Below are 24,111 nucleotides of genomic sequence, written 5' to 3'. Positions count from 1 at the left end.
GTTGTAGTACTTCCCATTGAACATAGGAGGCCTTTGAGTGGAATAACCTTCTTCAAGTTTCTCGGTGGTATTCATTGTTCCTTGGATCTTTTCCTCAATAGGGTTTCCTATCTTACGTGAGTTCTAGCTCTGATACCAATTGTTATTTCCCTAGGAACACTACAAGAGGGGGGGTGAATTGTAGATGTAGAAATAAACGTAACTTTTTGCGGAAATTAAAACTTAAACGAATAAACAAGCTAAAGGAACACAAGGGATTTTTACGAGGAAAAACTTCTTGGGCCCAACAAGAAGAAACAACCTCGACCACTAGGGATTTTAAACTCAACACTTTCACTAATTAGGCCAAACAACTCTGTTACAACCTAATTCTAACTCGAGCCCTACCTTGAGTTCCTAAACTCAAGTTCCTGAACCACTGTTCCCTTAACAGCAGTTCCTCTCAACTTCACTCGAAGTTTTCTCACACATACAAGCTTCACTCAAAGCCTTTCTCTTACAGAACTTCACTCAAAGTTCCCTTACCCAAAAACCAAAATACAATTGATCGAAATAAGCTTAGTGGAATTAGAGTAAGAAGGCAAAGAACAAATGGCTATTATGAGAGAATGAAGGCACTGACACTTAATAAGTTAAACTCACTTAATTACTTAGTCAGACACAATTTGGAACTTATCTAGACTTCTATATTTATAGTGTTAATCATGAAGAACGTGGGATTAATGTTAGAGTACACGTTTTAATCCATTTACCCATGATGTTCCTTCCCCTAAGGAACACGTTTTACATCATGTCCCATGATCCCATGAACTATAAATGAACGTGGATAAAATGCAGCCATTACTCCTAAATAATAGGAGTTCCTTGAGCATTATCCGAAAATCAGTTTTTATAAACTCTTTTTATCTTTAAATCTGAATTTCTAATCTTTAAGAAAATAATATCTTTGAAATAAAATCTTTCTAACAACCGGATATTTATTTTCTTATTTTTCCGAAAAATAAAATCTTTTCCAAAACAGATTTTCTTTTTAAAACTGATTTTATCATTTGAAATTAGAAATAACTAATTTCCTATAATCTAGGCATGACTTACTCCATTATCTTTTAATCGTTATATTAAGTACACGCCTAAGTCTGTTCCTTAATATAGTTCAGTTCCTTAACATATTGCTAAGTGTCACTTAGTTTGTTCCTTACAAAGGAACAAACGCTTCATTCTCAAATATTCTGCCACAGTTCCTTACCATTCTTTCTTTGTTCCTTTACATTGGAACTAGAAAATAAAACGCCTAGCTTCTATTATTCTTGATCCAATGCTTGCTCCAGTATCAACACAGAAACTTCTTTACTTAGCCTTTGAAATCCTCTCTTGACTTCTTCATTGACTTCGTATACTCCCAGTTCCTTGCATTGATACCTTAGACACCATACACTTAAATAATTCATTAGTTCACTACTTAGTTTGTTCCTTTGTTTCTTTGTCATTATCAAAACTAGGGTTCAACATTATTGATTATCGTTATAATTGTGAGGTGATTCTAGGAGGATGATTTTGGAGTGAAGTATCATTCGAGTTTATGAAAGAAATTATGTTGGTGGAATTGAATTGCGATTCAGGTAACTTTTATGTTCAGTAAAATAATTTACTCATGCCCTTGTGTGTGGATCTTTGTTCTGTTTCGTAAATAACTTCGTATTATGGCCATAGATATGAATGTGATGATGAAATGTCATTGATTGATTATGAATATGCAAATGTTTTGCTGGCTTAGTTTATGAACTGAAAATAGAAAGTGGGCAAGGTATGGGTGGAGGACGGTTAATTTTTGACCTGATATGGTCGGCTACGCTCCATAACGAACCTTGGGGGTAGTATTGCTGGGCTCCATAACGAACCTTGGAGGCAGCGTTTGTCTTTGTCCAAAGCCTGTACTTGCCACTAATTTGTTTAAGAGAGTGAGCTATGCCAGCGTTGTAATGGAAAACAAATGATTTGAGAAATAATAGTTTTAACGGGATGAAGTAAAAGTTACGAGTTTTCCACTCATTTTGGAATTTTGTTTGTTTTGTATTTCTCCCTGAATTTGCAGGTTTGATATCAAGAGCTCGAGAATGGAAGTGAAGCAAGATTATGGTGTCGTCCAAGATCAAGGATTGAGTTTGTATATAGATAGCTGATTTGAGAATAGTTATTTATGTTTCGTTGTATAATATTTAGGAATATTATTGGAGTTATTGGTGTACTTAAGGTTGTTTTTCCGCTGCGATTTTATTAATTAAGATTTGGATTCTAGTTTATGAATGTTAAGTGTGTTTCATTAGCAGCTCGGAAGAGCGGGCTGTTACAAGTGGTATCAGAGCTTGAGTAGTTTTTGGAGGCGCTGTGATCTCCATATCATAGCGTAAGGGTTGAAAATAGGATTAATGGATTGACTAAAGATTTAGGTATAAATGAATCAAGCCGTATGAGTGTTTGCGCTTATGCGTGTGCTATATGGATCCATTCATATGAATAGGTGATACTTGTGTGTATAATTGCTAATGTGTATAATGTTAGCTTGTTATGACTTGATTATTTCTCATACTATTGAATTAATAGTGTGTATTTCGAGAAAACTATATAATTTAATTAAGTAAATGAATTTCAAATGAGATCTCTGCAAATGAGATGATTGAAACCCATTGCCAACAAGTTTGCCCCTTTTGCTCTTTGCTCCTTGATATTGTGAGTCAAGTCGAAGTAGAGATTTTCTTTGCTCCTTGATTTCGCAAGTCGAGTTGAAGTAGAGAACCAAAAGATGATGGTAGAATGGAGGCTGGCCATTCACGTCTTGCGAGTTTGAGATTTTGATTTTCTGAAAATAACCATATGCAAGTTTCGAGGACGAAACTTTAAATAAGGGTGGTAGTATGTAATAACCCTGTTTTTAAGAGCATTTATTTAAAGGTTAATTATAATTATTAAGTTAATTATGTTTCGGAAATTCTTATTTGAGTTGGAGTTGAATTATATTGTCGTCTTTGTAATATACTTATATGTTTAATTTTATAAGGTTATTATTATTAATATTATTTTATATTTTGAATTTTGTGCATTTAGTTGAGCGGTATTTGGCCCAAATAGAAAATCGAAGTCGGGCCCCCATCCTTTAATGTTGTCGGTTGCTTTTGAAAGATAACCCACAAATTCTCCTTCATTGTCGGTCAAATGAGTAACCAAAATCCCAAACCCCAGTCGTTTTCTCTCTCTCCCGTGAGAACCCAAACCCCCAAAACCCCGTGAAACCCCGACGAACCTGATCCCCCCCCCTCTCTCTTGTTCGCCAGCGCTGCTCGCGAAGCTCTTTTCGTGGGCGCCGCCGTCCGCCGTTTTCAGATCGTCGGAGACTCGACCTCGCAGCCCTGTTCATCTCCCTCGTGTGTTGTGTTGTTGTTCGTGTCGCTACTGCCTTGCATCGCGTCGCTAGTTCGCCGCCTTGGCGGACCCGCGTCACACCACGACCGCTAGCTTCGCCGAAGCTCCGCTGCTCTGCACTAAAGCTTCGAAAATCCCCCTCAATTCCTCTGTTTCTCTGTTCTTCTTTATTCCTCGCTGCTCCATGTAGAGCAGAGGTAAATCACATCCTTATTCCAGTTTCTGATTTCTTATTAGAGTTTACAATTACAACGCCGAAGTTGATGTTGTTTGTTGTTCTGTTGCTTTGGTGTTGTTGTTGGTGTTGGGATTGTGGTTGTTGTGTGTTGTTGTTTGTTGTTGTTGTTGCTGCGTTGTTGTTATTGTGGTTGTATTAAATTATTGGAGTAGTAGTTATTAGTTGTTTTGTTGTTTGTGGTGGAGATGGTGGTGTTGTTGTTCGGTCATTGTGATTGATGTTATGTTGTTAGAGTTGTTATATTTGGAGATAAGTGTGGAAGTCATAGAATATCTTAGTTTCTGTTTGGCAGATTTAGTTTAGATAGAGTTCATTTTTAGAATGTTATGGCTAGTTTGATGGCTATATCTTTTATAGGAATGATTATGAGTATGTTTCTAGTTTAGAACGTTAAGTTTGGTTATTGATTATCGTTATAATTGTGAGGTGATTCTTGGAGGATGATTTTGGAGTGAAGTATCATTCGAGTTTATGAAAGAAATTATGTTGGTGGAATTGAATTGCGATTCAGGTAACTTTTATGTTCAGTAAAATAATTTACTCATGCCCTTGTGTGTGGATCTTTGTTCTGTTTCTTAAATAACTTCGTACTATGGCCATAGATATGAATGTGATGATGAAATGTCATTGATTGATTATGAATATGCAAATGTTTTGCTGGCTTAGTTTATGAACTGAAAATAGAAAGTGGGCAAGGTATGGGTGGAGGACGGTTAATTTTTGACCTGATATGGTCGGCTACGCTCCATAACGAACCTTGGGGGTAGTATTGCTGGGCTCCATAACGAACCTTGGAGGCAGCGTTTGTCTTTTGTCCAAAGCCTGTACTTGCCACTAATTTGTTTAAGAGAGTGAGCTATGCCAGCGTTGTAATGGAAAACAAATGATTTGAGAAATAATAGGTTTTTAACGGGCTGAAGTAAAGGTTACGAGTTTTCCACTCATTTTGGAATTTTGTTTGTTTTGTATTTCTCCCCTGAATTTGCAGGTTTGATATCAAGAGCTCGAGAATGGAAGTGAAGCAAGATTATGGTGTCTACCTAGATCAAGGATTGAGTTTGTATATAGATAGCTGATTTGAGAATAGTTATTTATGTTTCGTTGTATAATATTTGGGAATATTATTGGAGTTATTGGTGTACTTAAGGTTGTTTTTCCGCTGCAATTTTATTAATTAAGATTTGAATTCTAGTTTATGAATGTTAAGTGTGTTTCATTAGCAGCTCGGAAGAGCGGGCTGTTACACTAGGCCTTTAAGAAAAAGCAGTAGGCGGAGCAAAGATATAATCAACTTTTTCTTTTAAAAATAAAAGCGTAAATCACATGACCCACCATGACATTAACTACGTTAACTAAGTCAGTTTTAAAATATTTCCAATACACGGTTATAAAACTTTAAATCACAAGCTAATATTCACAAGATAGTTTTAGGAAAAACATTCTAAAATCTTAAATTTATAAAAATAATTTTTTTTCTTGCAATTAGCACGAGTCTAAAATCTAAAATATTTATATATATTGTTTATCCTTACCATCCCATTTAAAGGATTTTAAATTTTAGCATATCTATACTAATATATTAAAAGGCGTGCGTAAACCAGGCACGGTGCCACGTGTCGCTCTCCCTATGGAGTTTTAGATCATGTAATCCATGTACAATAAAAAAAATTAGAAATTGCATAGTATAAGTTTTGATCCCGTGACCTCAAGTTCATGTACTAAAATTTTAACCACTAGACCAAGTAGTATTTAGTGCTATTATATCAAAGTACAATTTTAATAAATGAAAATTTTCTCACCCGGGGCATAGCCCGGGCCTAATAACTAGTTAGTTGTAATATAGTAGATGTCTTTGAATGGTGAATCAAGAGATGTTTGAAAGAACAGGGACAATACAACTGGAAAAAAATATAAATAATAAGATATCGTACAACTTATAGTTACTTTAACCTTTTTTTAGATGCTTGAGAAAAATGTACGGTCCTATGTCAATGTAAATTAGTGACCATAATTTTAATTAATTTATGTGCAACAAATATTACCAAGCTTTTGTGATTAATTAGCTCGATATCCCTTATTCAAATTTCATAAGCAAAATTTGTCCACGACAACAATTACCTACTTATATAAATCGATCAAACTGGGAACTTGGCACATGAAGCCTGTAATTTATCGGGAGCTGAAAGTTAATAACGGGACAAGGAAAACAAATGGAAATTGTATACTGTATACGTATATTATTTTTTGAGAAGTTTTTTTTTTTGAAGGAGACTTTTTGAGGAAGTTATATATATATATATATATATATATATATATATATATATATATATATATATATATATATATATATATATATAATACATAACATAATTTAAAGAGAAATATCATTAAATATATGATTCAATATCTTATAGTTTATCAACTTTTAACGCAATTATTGAATATATGCAATATATTCAGTTTTGTTGGAATATTTTAGTCTAAAAGTTAGAGATGAAGTAGCATACAATATATTTTTACACGGGTCTAAACGCTAGAGACCTACTTATAACTTGGTTATGAATAATAGTCAGCTACTTAATAAGCAAAACAATTCTCGCACATTATGCACGGTCAAAATCATACTTCTTCCGTTTCTAGATAAGTGCAACACTTCTTGTTTTCACGTTTGCCAATGCATAATTTTAACCATTAATATGTTCAATTATCAATTAGTAAAAATTATTAAAAGTTGATATTAAAAAAATTCACATTCAGACGAATCTAACAAGATCCCACATGACTATGTTTTTCCTAAACCCTAAACCACTAATGCTAATTAAAGTTTAAAATGTGAATAGTAAACACTATGTAAATATTGTACTTATTTAAAAAAGGAGAAAGTATCTACTATAAAACTTTCCATGTATTTTTGCACGGGTAAAAAACTAATACAACAACAAATGTCGAAACTGAGTGAGAATAATTTAACTTGCAATAGTTTAACTTGCATAAACTTTATTATATAAGGGAAGGGGGAGTTATGGTGTCTCCGAATGAAGAGACTATGTTACCCCCTTCCCATTCTAAATTACAAATTCACTTACAAATCAAAGGGGGCTTCAAACAAAAATAACAAAAAATTTAATTATAACAATCACTCACAAGTCAACTAAAATCATAAAATTGCATAATTTATGTTATGCAAATTACTAAAATGAGAAAAAACTTTACAAAAACTTTAAAATTCACTTACAAACTACAACATATGAAAAAATTGACTTGAAATCAAAGTGTCCATTTTCTTTACAATTTATGAAGTACTGTAATTAATTTAAAAATCAACTAAAAAATTATAATATTAGAAATCATAAATGAATTTAATAAAATTTGTTATTTTATTCATAGAATTTAACATTGAAAAGTAAAAAAAAAAAAAAAAGAATGGTGAGAGACTTAAGTGACAGAAACTAAACCAATCAAATTTTGCAACTAAAAACAATTATATTTCGTATGTCTAATGTTTAAATTTTGACTCTTATATCGAAGAAAATCGAGTTTCTGTTTCGAAAAAAATTCGAGCACGTATCGCGTGCAAAAAATTCTAGTGGTATGTAAAGCTAGTTGCTCTTCATAACATGAGGAACTAGGCAGAGAGCCAACGACATACTTCTACTTATTTACATAACTAAGTATGTAGTCTTGGTTTCCCGCTACCCGAAAGAAAGCAAGAAAAATGGGACTTCTCCCCTTACCCCTTCACTCTCTCATCAACATCATCCACCATACTCGATTTCCAAGACATTCACCAATTTTCTCAATAATTTCTTTTCTTCCCCATCATTTCTCTAAATTCTCACCTTCCACACTTCCACTTTTCTGCAAACCCATATGCACTAAACCCTCTCTAAACCCTTATGCTCTTCCCTCTTCAAAAGGTCCAATCTTTTTCTCCTTTCTTACTTGCTTTTTCTTCCTTTGTTCACTCTGAGCTCAATTTTTTTTGAACTTTTTGCAGGAAATTTGTTGGTTTTGAAGCAAGATGAACGGTTTTCTGGGTCAGTTGAGAAAACCCAGATGGCAGTTTCAAGCACAATTGCTGCCATTGTTACTTCTTTGGGTGGTCCTGCAGCTGCAGTGGGTATTGTTAGGTTATCGGGACCATTATCGGTGGAGATTACCAGGAAATTATTTCAGCCAATGGGAGAGAGGAAGAAGAAGATGATGGATGAAGAGGTGAAGAGGACAGAAGATGGTTGTTTATGGCAGCCCAAAAGCCATGTTGTTGAGTATGGTGTGGTTCTTGATTTGTTGGGCAATGTTATTGATGAGGTAATAAAGTGGTTTTTTTAAATAAAATTTCTGGAGGATTTTTTGTTATGTGATTGTTTTAGCTATTGGGGTTTGATTTAGGCTTGATTATCATGACACTTGAATATACTATATCCTAACTATTGGAAGGTTTTATTTATATAATTTATTTTGAAAAATATATTTATCCAACATAGTTAGGATACTGATCTAGTAAGTTTTATGGCTGATCAGGGTCGATCATGTTCAATTAGGGCCTAGGGGAGTAGGGGTAATTGATGGAACGCGCCCTTAAAGCTCCTAGTTTGGAGATTTAGCTTTTGTAGGCTTACCCATGTTAGCATATACTCCCTCCATCCCCAACCGGCTTCCCATTCTCATTGTCATGTTTTCAAATGCACATTTTGTATCATTTATATCTTTAATTACATATTAGCTAAAATTATAAAAGTTTGATTTTCGTAATGTACTCAATGAGATGATCAAACAAGACCGTACACGAATATGTTTTTTCATATATATTGAAAAAAAATTGGAAATTTTCTTTCGTTATGAATAGTGCTAAAAATTAGAAATGGGAAGTATATTGGGGTACGGACTACGGAAGGAGTATATATGAACTATGAATTCTGGTTCTATTTGATGGAAAAGTATTGTGGCGTTGGCTTAGACATTGAGTTTCATTTATCCTTTTCAGGGTTATCTTGGGGATAGCCTCTTCTCTTTTCCAATACTAAGGCTGTCTATAGTTTTCTTGCTCTAAACCTCTAGTACATGTAGTTTTTCGTGATCACTTTTGGTTTTGAATTTTCGATGTGGATAATTTATGCTAAATATGTTTACATTATGCCAAATTGGAAATGTATTCATAGGAAATTTCGCTCCTTTGGTTCAGAATTATCAGTCAAAAGGTCATTTATGATCCCCAGAATAAATTGTCCCCGATTCTAAGATAGTAATGATTATGATTAGATTTCGCGATATGCTACTATTATACTCCCTCCGTCCCATAACATAGTGCTTACTTCTCATTTTACACGGGAATTAAGGAGAGGGGAACATGATATGATTAGGCTTTAATGACAGAGTTGCATTGGAATTGTATTTGCACTTATATCAGAAATGGCATGGATCATTTAATGGAATTTGGAAGGTTTATAGAAAAAAGCATCTAAAGAGTACAACCCATAAAAAATAAAGGAAAGTAAACTTTGGATTAATCCTAACAAACTCAAAACAGCCAATAAGAATACATTAGTAATTTTATCAACCAATATGTATGGAGAATGGGAGCACACAGATTGCAACCATATTTACAACAAATCCACAAAACCTTTCCCTCATTAAATCCAGAAATATTCACCTCCATAACCATATACACAACAATTACAACAACCTAAATGAACCTAAACCTGTACCATTATTCTGTGAATGAAACTAACAAATCAACCAAAAACGAATGTATGCGTGAATGAGATGAGAGATAAACACACCAATTTAGGTTTTATTTTTGAAGAACAGAGACAAAGGAAACGAAGTATTAATTTCTGAATTTGGGGCAAAATAAGATGAGAGAGAAAATGGAGTAAATTGAGAGGAGAGAGAGGCATACTCCCTTTAATGAGGGGAAAAGAAGTCAGATGAAGTTCATCGAGAAAGGGTCCTTGTACCATTTTTCATCCATGAGAGATTAATATTGGTACAGATTTCAAAGGAAAAATGAGGAGAAAACTGGAAAATATTTTATTGAATGAGGGTCCTTTGAAGAATTCATACCATTTTATAATTAGATTGGTGAGAAACAAGAACAAATTTTGGGACACCCAAAGAGGAATATAAGCACTATATTATGGGACGGAGGGAGTAGATAGGAGAAGGGGATAGAATAGACTTGACTCAAATGTTATCTTTAAAACTATGAGGAGTTTGAACAATGTGACAACTAATTCTGTATAGAAGGAGTGATAATTATGGCTATATCATAACTGGCAATTGATGGCTCCTAAATTTTACATGTGAGTAATTAGTCCTTCATTTTTCTTTCTTTCATTTCCTTCTGCTCATGCTTTGTTATTGTGTGTTAGAACTTAGAAGCTTGTCGTGTCTCGAATATTGTTTTATCTGTTTTCAATCTATACAACTGCATATTGAATTCCTTAAGCATGTTAGCATCTGCGATATCTGGGAAAGCATGCATCGTAACATAGAATTGGTTTGTTGCTAGGTTTTAGTGATTCCCATGCTGGCCCCAAGATCTTACACTCGTGAGGATGTGATTGAGCTACAGTGCCATGGTAGTGAAGTATGTCTTCATCGTGTGCTGAGAGCTTGTTTAGATGCAGGGGCAAGACTTGCTGAACCAGGTGGGAACTTTGATTGTCAGCATGAAAGTAGTTTTTATCACTGTGGCAATGTATTGCTTTTCTTAGCGGCTTGCTGTTATCTAATTATTAGTTACTTCAGTTCCTAGGTCAATAATGACTCCTTTGGAAGCCATTTTGTTCAGTTGTTGAACATCACAAAGTCACATTCAAGGGCAACCAAATTATGTTCAAACTCCAGAAGTTAGATATGCTTTAATGATTTGTCGAAACTTAGAAGTACTACGGTATATAATCTATACACTGTAGATGGAGTTCCAAATCTTCCTTGGTGACACTGACTGCATCTCCAGCATGACAGCGTTCTTAGGTGATGAGAGGAGTGGGCTTGAGGGCGAGATTTCCGGATGATATATGAGATAAGATCAACTTGTATGAAGGAGTCGGAATAGTTTTCAGCAAAAAGTATTGCCAAAGTCCTTGTTCATCATGTTTCACTTGTTAGTTTGTGAAGCTCTGGCGAGGTACTGAATCACAAGACTTCATTTGACTTTTCTAGAGGTGTCTAGGTTTAGTAGTGTGTTGTGGAAGCGGCTTAATATAATGGAATGTGTAGCGGTAAACGCTGGGATTTTTGCAAAATAAAAAATAGAAAAAAGAAGCAAGAATGCCCAATCTCCGTTTTAATATGACGGACAAGTCCCATTGAGGTACATGACACGTGGTGCAATATGTTAGAGGTACTAGTATTTTTTATAATTTCACCATAGTACCATAAGCTTTGGAAATGAGTTTCACGTAGGTATTATCAACACTTTAGTGAACACTTACCAAAACTTCGCCTGATGGTACCTTAGTGAAAAGTATATGTAAAGGTCATGGTACCTCCATGAAATTATTGAAACCACAATGAACCTCTAAACTATTAGACCTACATTTTTTTGCTCCATATGTCAGAATACCACAATGGAATGTTTCCCTTATTTGAAGGCCATGCTATGTTCTTCTTCCTTCTTTAGCGTGTGAATGCATATTAGTTGGAGCTATTTAAAGCTATTCTTGAGCTGCTAGAAGAGAACCTGGAGCTCTAGGGAGGCTTGGGTGATATGGACCATAAGACACAGGTGGTGAGAATTTCTTTTCCCATGTCCATATATGACTTGCACAAGTTTTGTTGAACTTAAGGCAGAACATTTCCTCAAAATGCGATGTGTGAAGGATCTTAGCTGGAGGAGAAATAAAAAAGAAGATGGAATATCCTATTAGATGTTTTTGCTGATATATAAAATGTTTTCTGATTAGAATATCAGAGCATATGATCATGAGAGAGGAAAGAAGGCAGGAAGGACCGAAAATTTCCTCAATGGGTAGGATTTATATTTGATTGCTTGGCAAACTGTCCATTGTGAGCTTAGAATTGATTAGTCTTTTTTGTGAAATTAACTAAGCTGGAACTTATAAGCTGAAGGAGATCTGGGTTGTGGACGTGAATACGAGTGCGTTTTCTCAAGTTGAACGAGAGATGCATGATTTTGTGGAGATGTAAGGTCTTCCAGTGCTCCCTTGTATTTGAGTAGGATTTACGGTTATTCCCATGTTAATCTACATTTTGTTTGATAAGGTTTTACACTCTGTCCTTTTCTTTATATCTCTGGTACAATGTTGAGTGCATTTTTATTTGATCTTTACAATGCTAATCATCAGTGATTAGCGGTTGTTTGACTTTGAGGTCTAGTCCTTCCTCCGTCCACAATGTGCTAATTCCAACATGGTTTTGCAAAAGGATATCTTGAGAAATTATTTTTCTATATTTAGAGCCATTATGATTTTAAGTAATAGGAGTTTTCATTATTCTTTCCTGAGGGAGTCATTAATAGTTGCGCAGTAAACCTCCTCTCAAACCAAGACCTTAAAACTTTAAAAGAGTAATCTACATGGAACAAAATTATGTACTTCCTCCGTTAAATTTTACTTGCAACATTTTCCATTTTAGGAAGTTGTATATTACTTGCAACATTGACATTTTTGGCAATATATTCTTTCTTTCTCTCTCCTAGCACATGGGATCCCTATTTTATCTCTCTATCTCCCTCCTCTCTTAAATTATTGTGCCATTTCCATTGCTGCAAGTAATAAAAAACGAAGGAAGTATACATTTTCTTACCTAAAAGATCGCAGGAGTGATTTGTTAGTCTTGTCTTTTCCGTTCTTTGAAATATGTCTGTGTCCTTGTATTGAATCATTAGAATTCTGCCTGTTCAATGTATAATAATCCAGTCCACGTGTGGCCTAATTTGTAATAGTCTCCAGTTTAATTCTGTTGCGCCTTCTGGACGAAACAGCTCAAGGATCAGTAAGATCTCTCCACAAGGCTTGCCTACACCAGGACATGTTTGTTCTTATAGCCCGGTACATTATTTTCTCTTAAAGGGTGATAAATTATGATTTAGGGGGCTTTAAAGATCTTGCATATTTGGCTTATGGATATACTACCAAAAGCTCCACCGATGCATTTATGTAATGTTTGCTTACTCTTGTGAGTAGACTTCTTGCACTTTAAGGGAACACCTGTCTTCAATATGTATTCTAACTATTTCTTTGTGCTCTTTGTTAGGTGAGTTTACCCTTCGTGCTTTTTTAAATGGTCGCTTGGATCTCTCACAAGCAGAAAATGTGGGGAGGCTTATAACAGCAAATTCTGTGGGCGCGGCTGACTCAGCACTGGCTGGGATCCAGGCACGTTTTTACAGTATTAGAATTTTTTTTTTTTTTTTGTGAATACTTTTTAGTTTCTATATATTTTCCAACCTAAGGTAATTTCACAGGGTGGCTTCTCACATCTTGTCAAATCGTTACGAAAACATTGCATTGAACTGCTTAGTGAGATTGAGGCGCGTCTTGATTTTGAGGATGAAATGGCACCTTTGGACTTGATCTCTATTAGAAATAAAATACATGCTATGATAGAGGATGTAAAGAAGGCACTGGAAACTGCCAACTATGACAAGCTTCTACAATCAGGACTGCAGGTGATAATCTGCAATTTCAGCAAAAGATATGGATTGGCATTTCATTCTTCATGATTTGTGCAAAGTCATGCTTCATGTCTTGGTTATTTCTTTCTTGAAGAGACTTGTAAATGAAAGTCATCTTTTATGTCTATCTTTGGAGATAAATGACATTTAGTAAGTGTCTTTTATCATCCATCTGTTAAACCTAAGAATCAAGTGTATTAGAGTTATATGAGGTTGCTATGAATTAACATAGCTTTGACACCATTAATGACAGATAAAAAGGAAGAAGAAGATTGGAATAATAAACTAAAATTACAGCAAGATAAAGTGATAATTACATGCTCTCGAGAGGCTTGTTCTCTCCTATTGAACTCTTAAAAGCTCACTTAAAATACTCAACAATTTTCAACATGCCTTTTTCACTCTAAGTTGCTCTATATTTATACTTCTTTCCCTAACAACTATCTAACTTATTCCCTAAGTTAACTAATAGAGATACTACCTAAAATACCCTCCCCCCTAAGATATCAGTTCTTAGGAGTGATCAGCTTATGAAGGCATATTAAACATATCTAGCTTTAGCTATATAGGATTTTTCGTTTTTTCTAATGGATAAATAACAAAACCTATCCGCTTAACTGTTCCCTGATGATTCCAACAGCTTTGCTTTCTCTGTTCATTCTTTTTATTTTTTTGTTTTTTTTTGTTAAAGCTTCTATTGGAAGATGGTCTTTGCTCATCATCATACAATTCCCTATTTCCTGTGTTGTATACTTTGTTTATTGCCTCACCATTTTTGAGCATCTAATATTATTTACCCAATGCCCGATAGTTTATGGTTAATACCTTCACAATGATGGGTTTTGTTTTGGCCAAATAGCTCAGTGGCATTGTTCTTTCCCTCAATGTCCTTAAAAAAGTTCTTTCACTCAATGTAGGTACAAAAAAGTGGCTTTATGTTCTGATTATAGTTACAGTATTAGTTCTAACATCGTCTCCCTCTTTTCTATGCTAAGTTCATGTATATTATTTTTGCAAGCTGTTTGCAGATTGCGATTGTTGGTCGACCTAATGTTGGAAAGTCGAGCCTTCTTAATGCTTGGAGCAAGGTATATGAGACAAGATCTTTCCCCATTTAATGGGATATGTTTTTATATCTGTGACAAATATTCTTACTGCATTTGGTGTTAAAAGTGATTTAATTAGCTGATGAATGCAGTTTTTATGGTATATGACATGCTTGGATTTACTCCTAAACATTGCGCATGTACCTTTGTCATGCACTTTTCCCAAAAGTGATAGTGAGTAATGGATGACATGATCTCAAGTACTCAACCCTCATACGCGGTGTAGTTGTTTCAGATATCAAAATTTTGATATCTTGTTTGCATCTACAAACTGTTTTACCAAACTTAAGTATCTTATGTTTGCTTGATGTATCTGGCTATTCATACTAAAATTATCAAACTAGTTATAAAGAAGTTCTTTATGAGTTTCAAGTAACCTCCCAAAGAACATGATATCACATATAAGAGCTTCCCCATCTTCATATTTAATATTTAATTCATCAAGGGAGATTTAGGATATTGTCCAAGTTAGCTTATTTCTTAAATTAAAGAAATTCCACAGCTTTGACTGAGCTGAGCGCAAGCTATTTCATGAATCCAGCAGTTTATGTATACTTCCAGTTCTGGGAAAGGGGTGGCTGAAGATGAAATTGGTAGTTTACCCTCCTTCTGTCCTTATTTTGGAGTCAAAATAAATTGAGCTACAAAGCCATAATTATCCTTCAATTTATGAAAGTTCAAATTTCCACCTTGCCAGTGCAGTTTTTCCTTTGATTTCTTTTAAGGGTATCACTAAGGGGTCGCACGGGACAGATCAGAATTTAATATAATAATTGTAGAAAGTGGCTTGTTATTTTGGATGTACTAATATTAATATCTTAGGATGATGGTATTACTTCTTTCATATGATTGTAGTAGTAGCACAGAAAATAATTTGTATCATGCCTTATTCTTTGAAGATTTTAGAAGTTAATTACGGTCTGGTGTGGGATCTGTTCAATGTGTGCAGTGTCAGTGTCGTTTTTGTCATGGATCATTAGACATGTTTCTGATAGTTTGACTTGTAACAAGTCCAGTATAATCTTCAAATCATCTTTGTCCCAGAATTCAGAATGGAATCCCCAATTAATTTCCTTCCAAAGTGGAGTAGGGAGATGCAAATATGTATTTTGGCTTGAGAATTTGTGGTTTTTAAGTTGGATGAGATGACATTGTTGTAGCTCTTAAGTTTTAGCTGAGGGATATGTACACATGCATACTGCTCAATTTCATAATTTTGGGAGGGAAGGGGGGGGGGGGTGAAGGGGTTGAATTGGTGGGATAATATCAGCATCAATACAGTTACTGTTTCATAGTTCTTTAATGCTATCTTCTCTTTTGATGTGATTAATCTGGTATGTTCCATGCTAAGCTGATTGGAATTATGTGGCTTAATTCTTTGTTAGCTTACAGAGTGAGAGAGCTATAGTCACTGAAATTGCTGGGACAACTCGGGATGTTGTTGAAGCCAGTATCACCGTTCAAGGTATCCCTGTCACTTTGCTTGATACTGCTGGAATTCGGGATACTGAAGATATTGTGGAAAAGATTGGTAAGTGCTGCTACACTTAAGACAATAAATTCCTAGCTTAAAAATGTAGCTGGATAGATAATGTCAATCCGCTTTGGTCTTTACTTTGAATAGAGGATAATACAGCAATTTGACATGGTTTCCTTTCTGCTTTTACTTGTGTTCTATGGAACTAATCAGGATACTTTACTAAAATTCCTGAATTGATATATGTTAATTGTGGACGCTTGAAGCTCATATGCAGGTTTTTTGATCCATTAACTTAACTTTCTTGTCAGATACATGGTTATTGAAGAAATTTGCCCTTTTGTTTGTCTACTGAGATATATCTAACACACAGTTCATTCTTATTTTTAAAAGCTGTCTTATTCACTATACTTTCTGGGTTATTATTGTAAGAAACTAATACGATATTAACTTCTTTTTTTGGCATGTCAATGTTCACCATTGTTTTGTCTTTCCAACATGTTGCAATAAGAAAGATTTTCCTGAGGCCACATTGTTTTACCTTCCCCACAGCTTGCATTATTAGTGTAATCAAAATTTTCCTTTAGGAGAAATTAATTTAGTTCAGTTCATCAAAAGCAATTTAAGTAAAAGTAAGATTAACAATAGTTTCTCATTATTTTTATGACTAGAGTAATACCGATGTCCGATTATATTCAGATATCTTCTCACATGATATTTGCTAATCAATATTGGTGTGTATTCATTGTAAATTTGTAATAGTGATAATAATAAGTTCTGAAGTTGACGGATAATAACAATACATACTTTTTAGAAATTCCAGGAGGGAATATGTATATTAAGAATAGTAATGTTTTTACTGTTCTTATAGTTGTGTTATTAAACAACTGCTACTATTACATATTTTCAACTGCTTCTATTTTTCTGACTTCTAAAATGCAAACTTAAATCATTGATACATTTCTTTTTATTCTAATACTTTTTGAGGCAAATCGTAGAGCTGTAATAACAATTTAACATGCTCTCTTTGACTCTTTCTATATCAATACTACATGTCTTGCTTGTTTTTAACTTTTTAAGTACCTTTTCTTTATATATATATACCTTTTGGTCTTAGTACTTCATTCAGTACTCAATGTTGAATCTTTAGTAATGGCAAAGATGCTCTGGCTTTCTTGTTGGGGGATATGATATTAATTATTAAATATGAGAAGTTCTAATTTTATCCATAATCTGATTTTTGGATTAATGGACTAGCTAATTTCCAAGTTTGAGGGCTCCTCTTGCGCTAACCCAAGATTTAATATTTTGTTGAAATCCCAAGTGTGGTGCTATCCTTCCTATATTATTCCTTGGTCCAAGTTAACTTGACAAACAAGTAAATATAATGCATGTCATAGTATCTAATTGGCTTTCTGAACATGTTTATTTGATTTTTCTTAGTGCCTCCTCACCGCCCTTTCTCTCCTTCTTCCATGGCAAAAAACAATGCTGCAGCCCTTTTCCTTTTCATCATTATTGTCTCATTGGCAAGGTAGTCACCACTTTGTTTGGCATGCCGTTGAGCTTAACTAATTTCCATTACCTCTAAAGAGCTGCTTGTCCCTCAAAGTGCATTTTTGTTAGGAGGGTGTTGTAGTGTTTGATTAATGCGGAAGAAATCAATGAAATAATAAGAACGAGAAAAGCAATAAATAAGAAAAACAAGAGAACACAAGGATTTACGTAGTTCGGTTAACAATAGACCTATATGCATAGGTGGGGGATTCATGAGCTTCTTCACTATTATGGAGAAAACAAAGAGAATAATACAAGGAGTCCTAAAGTACTGGAAGCTAAAAGTGTGTCTCAAACAATGATCACCAATAGGGTTCTTTTATAACACAAGAAAATCCTAATAAACCCTAGAAAAATCTCCTAGTATAACTCTAATGACGACTTAAAAACTTAGGATTAATAACAACGTAAAAATGCGTCGTCCGGTCGGGCCAAAACCTCTCCGAGTTAAGACATCCTTAACCTCCTGCAAACTCAAATCACTATTCATACAATAAAGTATCTCGAAAATGCTTATACGAATGCAGTAAAGAACACAACAACCTAATAGCCATATCCTCATTGTTGATCTTAACATCGATGTTTTGCAAATCCATAATAATAGAGAATGATTCATCTAGATGAGACTCAAGCAGTTTACGCTCCTCTAGATTGAGATCATGAAGTCTAGATTTGAGTAGTAGACGGTTGGTCACGCTCTTTGTCATATAAAGTGACTCTAACTTCAACCACAAACCTGCAACAATCGTCTCCTTGGCAACCTCTCTCAAGACTTCATTAGAGAGACATAATTGGATTGCCGAAAGAGCCTTCAAATCGTTCTCCTCCCACTGATCATTCGTCATATCCGAAGGCTTTTTGGATGCACCTTCAAGAGCCTTGTGACAACCCCTTTGAACCAAGATGGCTTTCATCTTCAATTGCCATAGGCCACAATTTTCTTGCCTATCAAATTTCTCAATGTCGAACTTCATTGGCATGATTTAATCAAAACTCGTCTATGAACACCTAAGACCTTAAAACCTTGCTCTTGATACCGGTTTGTTAGGAAAGGGTGTTGTAGTGTTTGATTAATGCGGAACAAATCAATGAAATAATAAGAACGAGAAAAGCAATAAAGAAGATAAACAAGAGAACACAAGGATTTACATAGTTCGGTCAAATAAAGACCTACATCCATAGGCGGGGGATTCGTGAGCTTCTTCACTATAATGGAGAAAACAAAGAGAATAATACAAGGAGTCTTGAAGTACCATAGGCTAAAAGTGTGTGTCAAACAATGTTCAGCAATAGGGTCCTTTTATAACATAAGGAAACCCTAATAAACTCTAGAAAAATCTCCAAGTATAACTCTAATGACGGCTTAAAAACTTAGGGTTAATAACAATATAAAAACCCGTAAAAATGCGTCGCTCGATCGGGCGAAAACCCGCTCGGTCGGGCGTAGGATGAAATTTCATTTTCCTAAGTTCTTCGTTAAACAACCATAAGTTTCTCGTTTCTCAGCGGAATCGAGCATATGACATGTCGTTGGAAAGCTCTTAAAACAAGCTATGACCTCCAATTTGAATCACATCAAAAACATTTATAAATTGAGAGATGTGCATTCAAAGTCAGTCTTATATCATTTTCACAAGATTTCAAGTCATAAATAACAATTTTAAGTGAAGAAACGGCCAAGGGATTAAAGCCTATGGTAGATGTCATAATTTTATTCCACAAAAAGCGAAGTTAGCTAGTGGTTCTTTTGTTCACTACCTTCTATCTCTTCATGAGAGGAAAAGTTTAATGCGTGAAATAAAAGACAATTTGCACAAGTTATTGTACATTTAAGGCTATTTTAATGATTTAGTTAAGGCAAAATTTCTATCACAAACAATTTTTGAAGTTTAATTTTGGTGAGCTTTGTTTGCGTTAAAAAGTCAGTTACATTTATGGTAGGAGGAACGAGAAGGTGTCGGGTAGTTGCGGCTTTGTTGGCATGAGCGATCGTGGAGGCTAAGCTTGGAAGAGATATGTAGCGGTGGTTCAGATGTGGAATTTGAAACGGATGGTTATGGTGGAAATTGGGTGGTGGCATGGCAAAAGGGTGGGGAGGGGGTTAGGAGGTGGTGATGATTGATGTGCAGTGAAAAGGGGTTGTAGTGGGGGTGATGGGCATTGTGTCAAAACAAGGCCGCATCGTATCGTATCGCCCGTGTCGTAAAGGTTTTCAAATATATCGAACCGATATTACCCGCATAGTAAAGGTGTAAAAAACCCGCTTTTTAGGCGGGTTTAGGGATATTTCATGGTTCAAGCCGATATTCAGCGGTATGACAACTGCATCATCACCGTTCCCGTATCACCGTGATCGTTACCACAACTGTGACCAAAACAGTATTTTCGAACTATGGTGATGGGTGAATTAGCAGTCAAAGGTTAACATGGGATGAGAAAAGAAAGTGAGAGAAAGGAGATAAATAGTGCCATATCATCTTTTGTTTAAGCATTTCAACATTGGACCATTTTGGTAAGACAACCCTCAAAGTTGCGATTTTTTTTCAAATTTTAAAATTAAACTTGGGATTAATATAAGGTAAAAACCTCGAAGTTTGGGATTTATCTTATCAATCCTTTATTTATTGTACTCTTGTATTACTTTCTGAATTTTAGTTTCACTGCATACTACCTCATTCCATACCAGTCATAATCAATGTTAAATATTCATTCTTTATTTTGGTGTTTATCTATAATGTATTAAGTTTGAACTTATGCTCTTTGATTATTATTTTTAGGGGGTTTATATCAAATACGTGATTCTTGTAGCATGATCTGGTCTTTTGTCGGTTGAAGAAACTTGTCTTTCATTCTTGCTTTCGAGATAAGAGCATCTTGATATTTGGTTTGATACTAATCATAGTTACATGATTGACTGTATGTGATATGTCTTCGAAAAGATTTTTCATGTTAGGTATCTTCATCTTGGTGATGACTATGATAGTTTTACCTACCTGCATTTATTTTGCTGTGGGGGTTTTAAACTCATAATTATGATTGATATCAATAGCCATAACAAACAAACAGTAATTAGTGTGGTTGCAACAAGGATACTGTGAAAACCAACCTTTTGCTTAATTTTACATATTGAAAACCACCACTTTTTGGTTTTTTTTGTTGTCCAAAACTACCTGAAATTATACACTGAAGTCAACACTATCTCATGCCTGAATCTGACTGATTTGCAGTCAAAAAAATTTAAAGGTGGTTGCTTTCTAATTGCTATGTAAGTAACTGCTTTGGCACGAGATGTGGGCTGTCTTTCTTTGATCATATTCCTTTGGACCTCAAATTATCTTTTTGCTAGGCTTAAGCATGCATATTAAGAGTATTTATGCAGTTGAATTGAAAATTAGGTGCGGTCCAAGTGGGCCAACATCTAAAGAGAAGGAATAGTGGCTCTAATATCACATGGGTTTGGATGGGTTATGTTTTTAATCTAAGATACCAGAGAGAGTTGTGGACAGCCCAAAAAGTACACCGGAACATAACGTGAATATAGAGGGAGTATTTGGGGGGTGAACATTATAGTTTTACAGAATGCTGACTGCTTAAGCTCATTTCTATTAGAGACATTTCTAAAATATGTCTGGCAGCCATTTGCAAGGATGATAAAACATTCAGCTGCCTAGACCAGAATTAGTACTTGTAATTGTAACTCTATGCTGTTTTTGTGACTCAGACGTTTTCTATTTTTCTTTGACATCTTTTCTAGCTTTTACCTTCCAGGCTTCTACTCAACTAGTGTCTAGAACTTGAATGTAACTATGCCATTTAAATGATGTGGCAAATTTTCAGCTATGCCTTGAACTTGTTTTGACAATTTTGGTTGTAGGGGTGGAGAGATCTGAAGTTGTTGCCTTGGGTGCTGATGTCATCATAATGACAGTTAGTGCTGTTGATGGTTGGACAATGGATGATAAGAGGCTTCTGAATAGAATTCGAGCTGCTAAGGTTTGGGTTGATCTCTATTTTCCCATATCTTGGCATTTGAATCTTCCATATGCTAAATTGAGGAACTTCCTCCAGCTAGATTTGCCATTCTAAGCTGTAAATGATGTCCTCTTAGAGTATATTTGGTATGAGATGTTTAAGTGGATAGAGAAACAATCAAACAAGGAACCATTTCCATTGGATGTTTTGTATGAGGAGTGGGTTAATGGTTCCTTTTATTGAGGGTAACTATTTCCACTCTTTTATCTTCTCCTCAATCCCACACTTATAAGTGTTTCCTTTTCATAGTGCAAACCAAATACTCCCTCTGTCCCTAAATAAAGTGCCCATTTCTTTTGGACACAAGTATTAAGAAGAAATCATGTGCAAAACCTTAGTTGTATTAAAAAATATAGAAGTTGGTACACCTTTTATGAATTTTTTATTAAGGAGAGAGAATGTGGATCATATGGGGAAGTGGGTGATATTATAAAAATTGAAAGCAAAATAATATTTTAATTGGTAGACCCATACCAAATAAGGAAATAGGAAATCTATTTGGGACAAACATAAATGGAAAAAGGGGCACTCTATTTAGGGACGGAGGGAGTATTAATTACCATTCCTTCGCTTTATATGATTTATTCCCTATCAATTTCACAACTTGAACCAAACAGACACTTCTTTTCTTTTGCAAATTATATTAAGCGCTACTTGTTTAGGGACGGAGGGAGTATTAATAACCATTCCTTCGCTTTATATGATTTATTCCCTATCAATTTCACAACTTGAACCAAACAGACACTTCTTTTCTTTTGCAAATTATATTAAGCGCTACTTGTTTGTTGGTTGTGACTTGCTGTTGCTTTTCCCTCTTTGTGCAAATACACAGGATATGAGATTGTTTACACCAATGATCCTTGTCATCAACAAAATAGATTGTGTCCCATCCGCAAGTGTTGAAAACTTCAATGTTGGTGAAAATCCTTTTGATAGGTATATATTTACATGTGCTGTCACCGGTGAAGGACTGGAAGATCTTGAGATGGCAGTATCAGAGGTTGTGGGTCTCAACAGCATTTTCACTGAGGGGCGAAGATGGACCATCAACCAGGTTAGCTACCTTCAACTTGGTTATTATCTCTAATTTTGATGCTGCATTTCTATACCTTTGGATTACCACCTCCAGTCTCCTAGAAGGTAGCCAAGATGGAAAGAGGACAAGGAGAGAGTATAGGAATTTTTTGGTTTATTTTAATGTGTACATTCCAGTTTCCAATCTCTTCAAAGCAAGGATTTCTTTCGGAAAGTTTTCTTTGTTTCCCTCTTTACTCCCTCGTTTCCTTTTCCCTTTTATTCTTTATTATTTTTTTTCCTCCTCTATTTTGAATAACTTCAAAGCAAATGAGTAGATACTGTCAATACGTAATCTGGATAATGTGCGTATTTAGTAATAATCCTAATGCCTGATTGCTATTAATTCTTCAGTATAAACATACTTTTCCCCTCCCTTTTATTTCTTTATTATAAGAAAATCGTCCACAGCAATGTTTTGGAAGCTTGGGAATCTTAGGAAGTTGTGCGTGAGACCTGGTCATATCCTCTCGGCATGAATTAGCCTCTTTGCTGCCTCAAGAATTTTAAGGGAAAAGAAAAGTAGCTTGTGATGCACATAAATTTGTAAGAAGGATATGAGACAAGCCTAACCATTTTATTAAACAAATTGGTTAATGTTGAGCGTTCTAACCCGTTTAATTCAAATGAGTCGAGTTAGTGTCAAAGGTGTTCAACATGATGTATCTACGAACACGAATTTGACACGATACGACCTATTTGCTAGCTCTAGTAATGAAGTTTGGCTTGCTAGTCTGTAATTGGCCCTTTTTGGCGTTAAATCAATCTGTTAGCTACTTATTAAATAGGCTGGCATTTGGTTTGATGATCTTTACTGAGATTTTTGCGTTTTCAACAGAGACAATGTGAACAGTTGGTACGTACGAAGGAGGCTCTATTGAGGTTAAAATCTTCGATGGAGGAAGACTTGCCGTTGGATTTCTGGACCATTGATTTGAGAGAAGCTGCTTTGGCTCTTGGCCAGATTTCTGGAGATGACATCTCTGAAGAAGTTTTATCCACTATCTTCACCAAGTTTTGCATTGGTAAATAACATCTAAAAATATATCCATTTTGAAGAGTTTCTTTCTGCGGTATACATTTTAAGACCAGAGTCCTTAATTTTTTTCTTGGAAATCTATTGATTTGCTTCAGTCATATAACCCAGTGTATATTTTCATGGTTATAAAAGCAGTATAATCACATCTTGGTTTGCAGTACTCCCTCCGTTGAGATAAGTGAAGATTAGCTTACGGCTTCTAAATAGTGGTGCTAATCGAGCTAGTCATGTGTGAATTAGGTTCTGCTAAGCTTGAGTTGAAATTTTGACCTAGTTATGTGTGAATTAGGTTCTGCTGAGCTCGAGTTGAAATTTTGACCTAGTCAAATTCAAGTAACTCGCAAGTCCTACGCTCAATTAGCACCCCACCTTTGAGGAGATGGAGATCATAGATATAAATCATGCTAAGATAGGAAGTACTAGTTATAATTATTATGGGTTAGTTATTACATGACAATGTGACAGTTATTTTATGGAGTAATCGTATTTACAAAGTACACATATCATTCTTGATACGTCCCTTGT

General features: G+C 35.0%; 1 protein-coding gene across 1 annotated transcript; it reads left to right on the top strand.

Annotated features, from left to right (window-relative positions):
* The first annotated feature begins 7,271 nt into the window (after positions 1-7,271).
* LOC104884640 (uncharacterized) lies at positions 7,272-23,743 on the top strand. Its single transcript, XM_010669322.4, has 10 exons — positions 7,272-7,572; positions 7,653-7,966; positions 10,170-10,308; positions 12,881-13,002; positions 13,092-13,295; positions 14,330-14,389; positions 15,800-15,938; positions 21,316-21,434; positions 22,306-22,527; positions 23,386-23,743. Exons 1-10 carry the CDS (start codon positions 7,371-7,373, stop codon positions 23,578-23,580), a joined length of 1,716 nt encoding a protein of 571 aa, XP_010667624.1. The 5' UTR covers positions 7,272-7,370; the 3' UTR covers positions 23,581-23,743.
* Positions 23,744-24,111: the final 368 nt, after the last annotated feature.

Source organism: Beta vulgaris, chromosome 1 (assembly GCF_026745355.1).
Source record: "Beta vulgaris subsp. vulgaris cultivar EL10 chromosome 1, EL10.2, whole genome shotgun sequence".
Classification (NCBI taxonomy): Eukaryota; Viridiplantae; Streptophyta; class Magnoliopsida; order Caryophyllales; family Amaranthaceae; genus Beta; species Beta vulgaris.
Note: the sequence above shows the minus strand (reverse complement) of the source record. Positions and strands in the feature narration are given on the sequence as shown.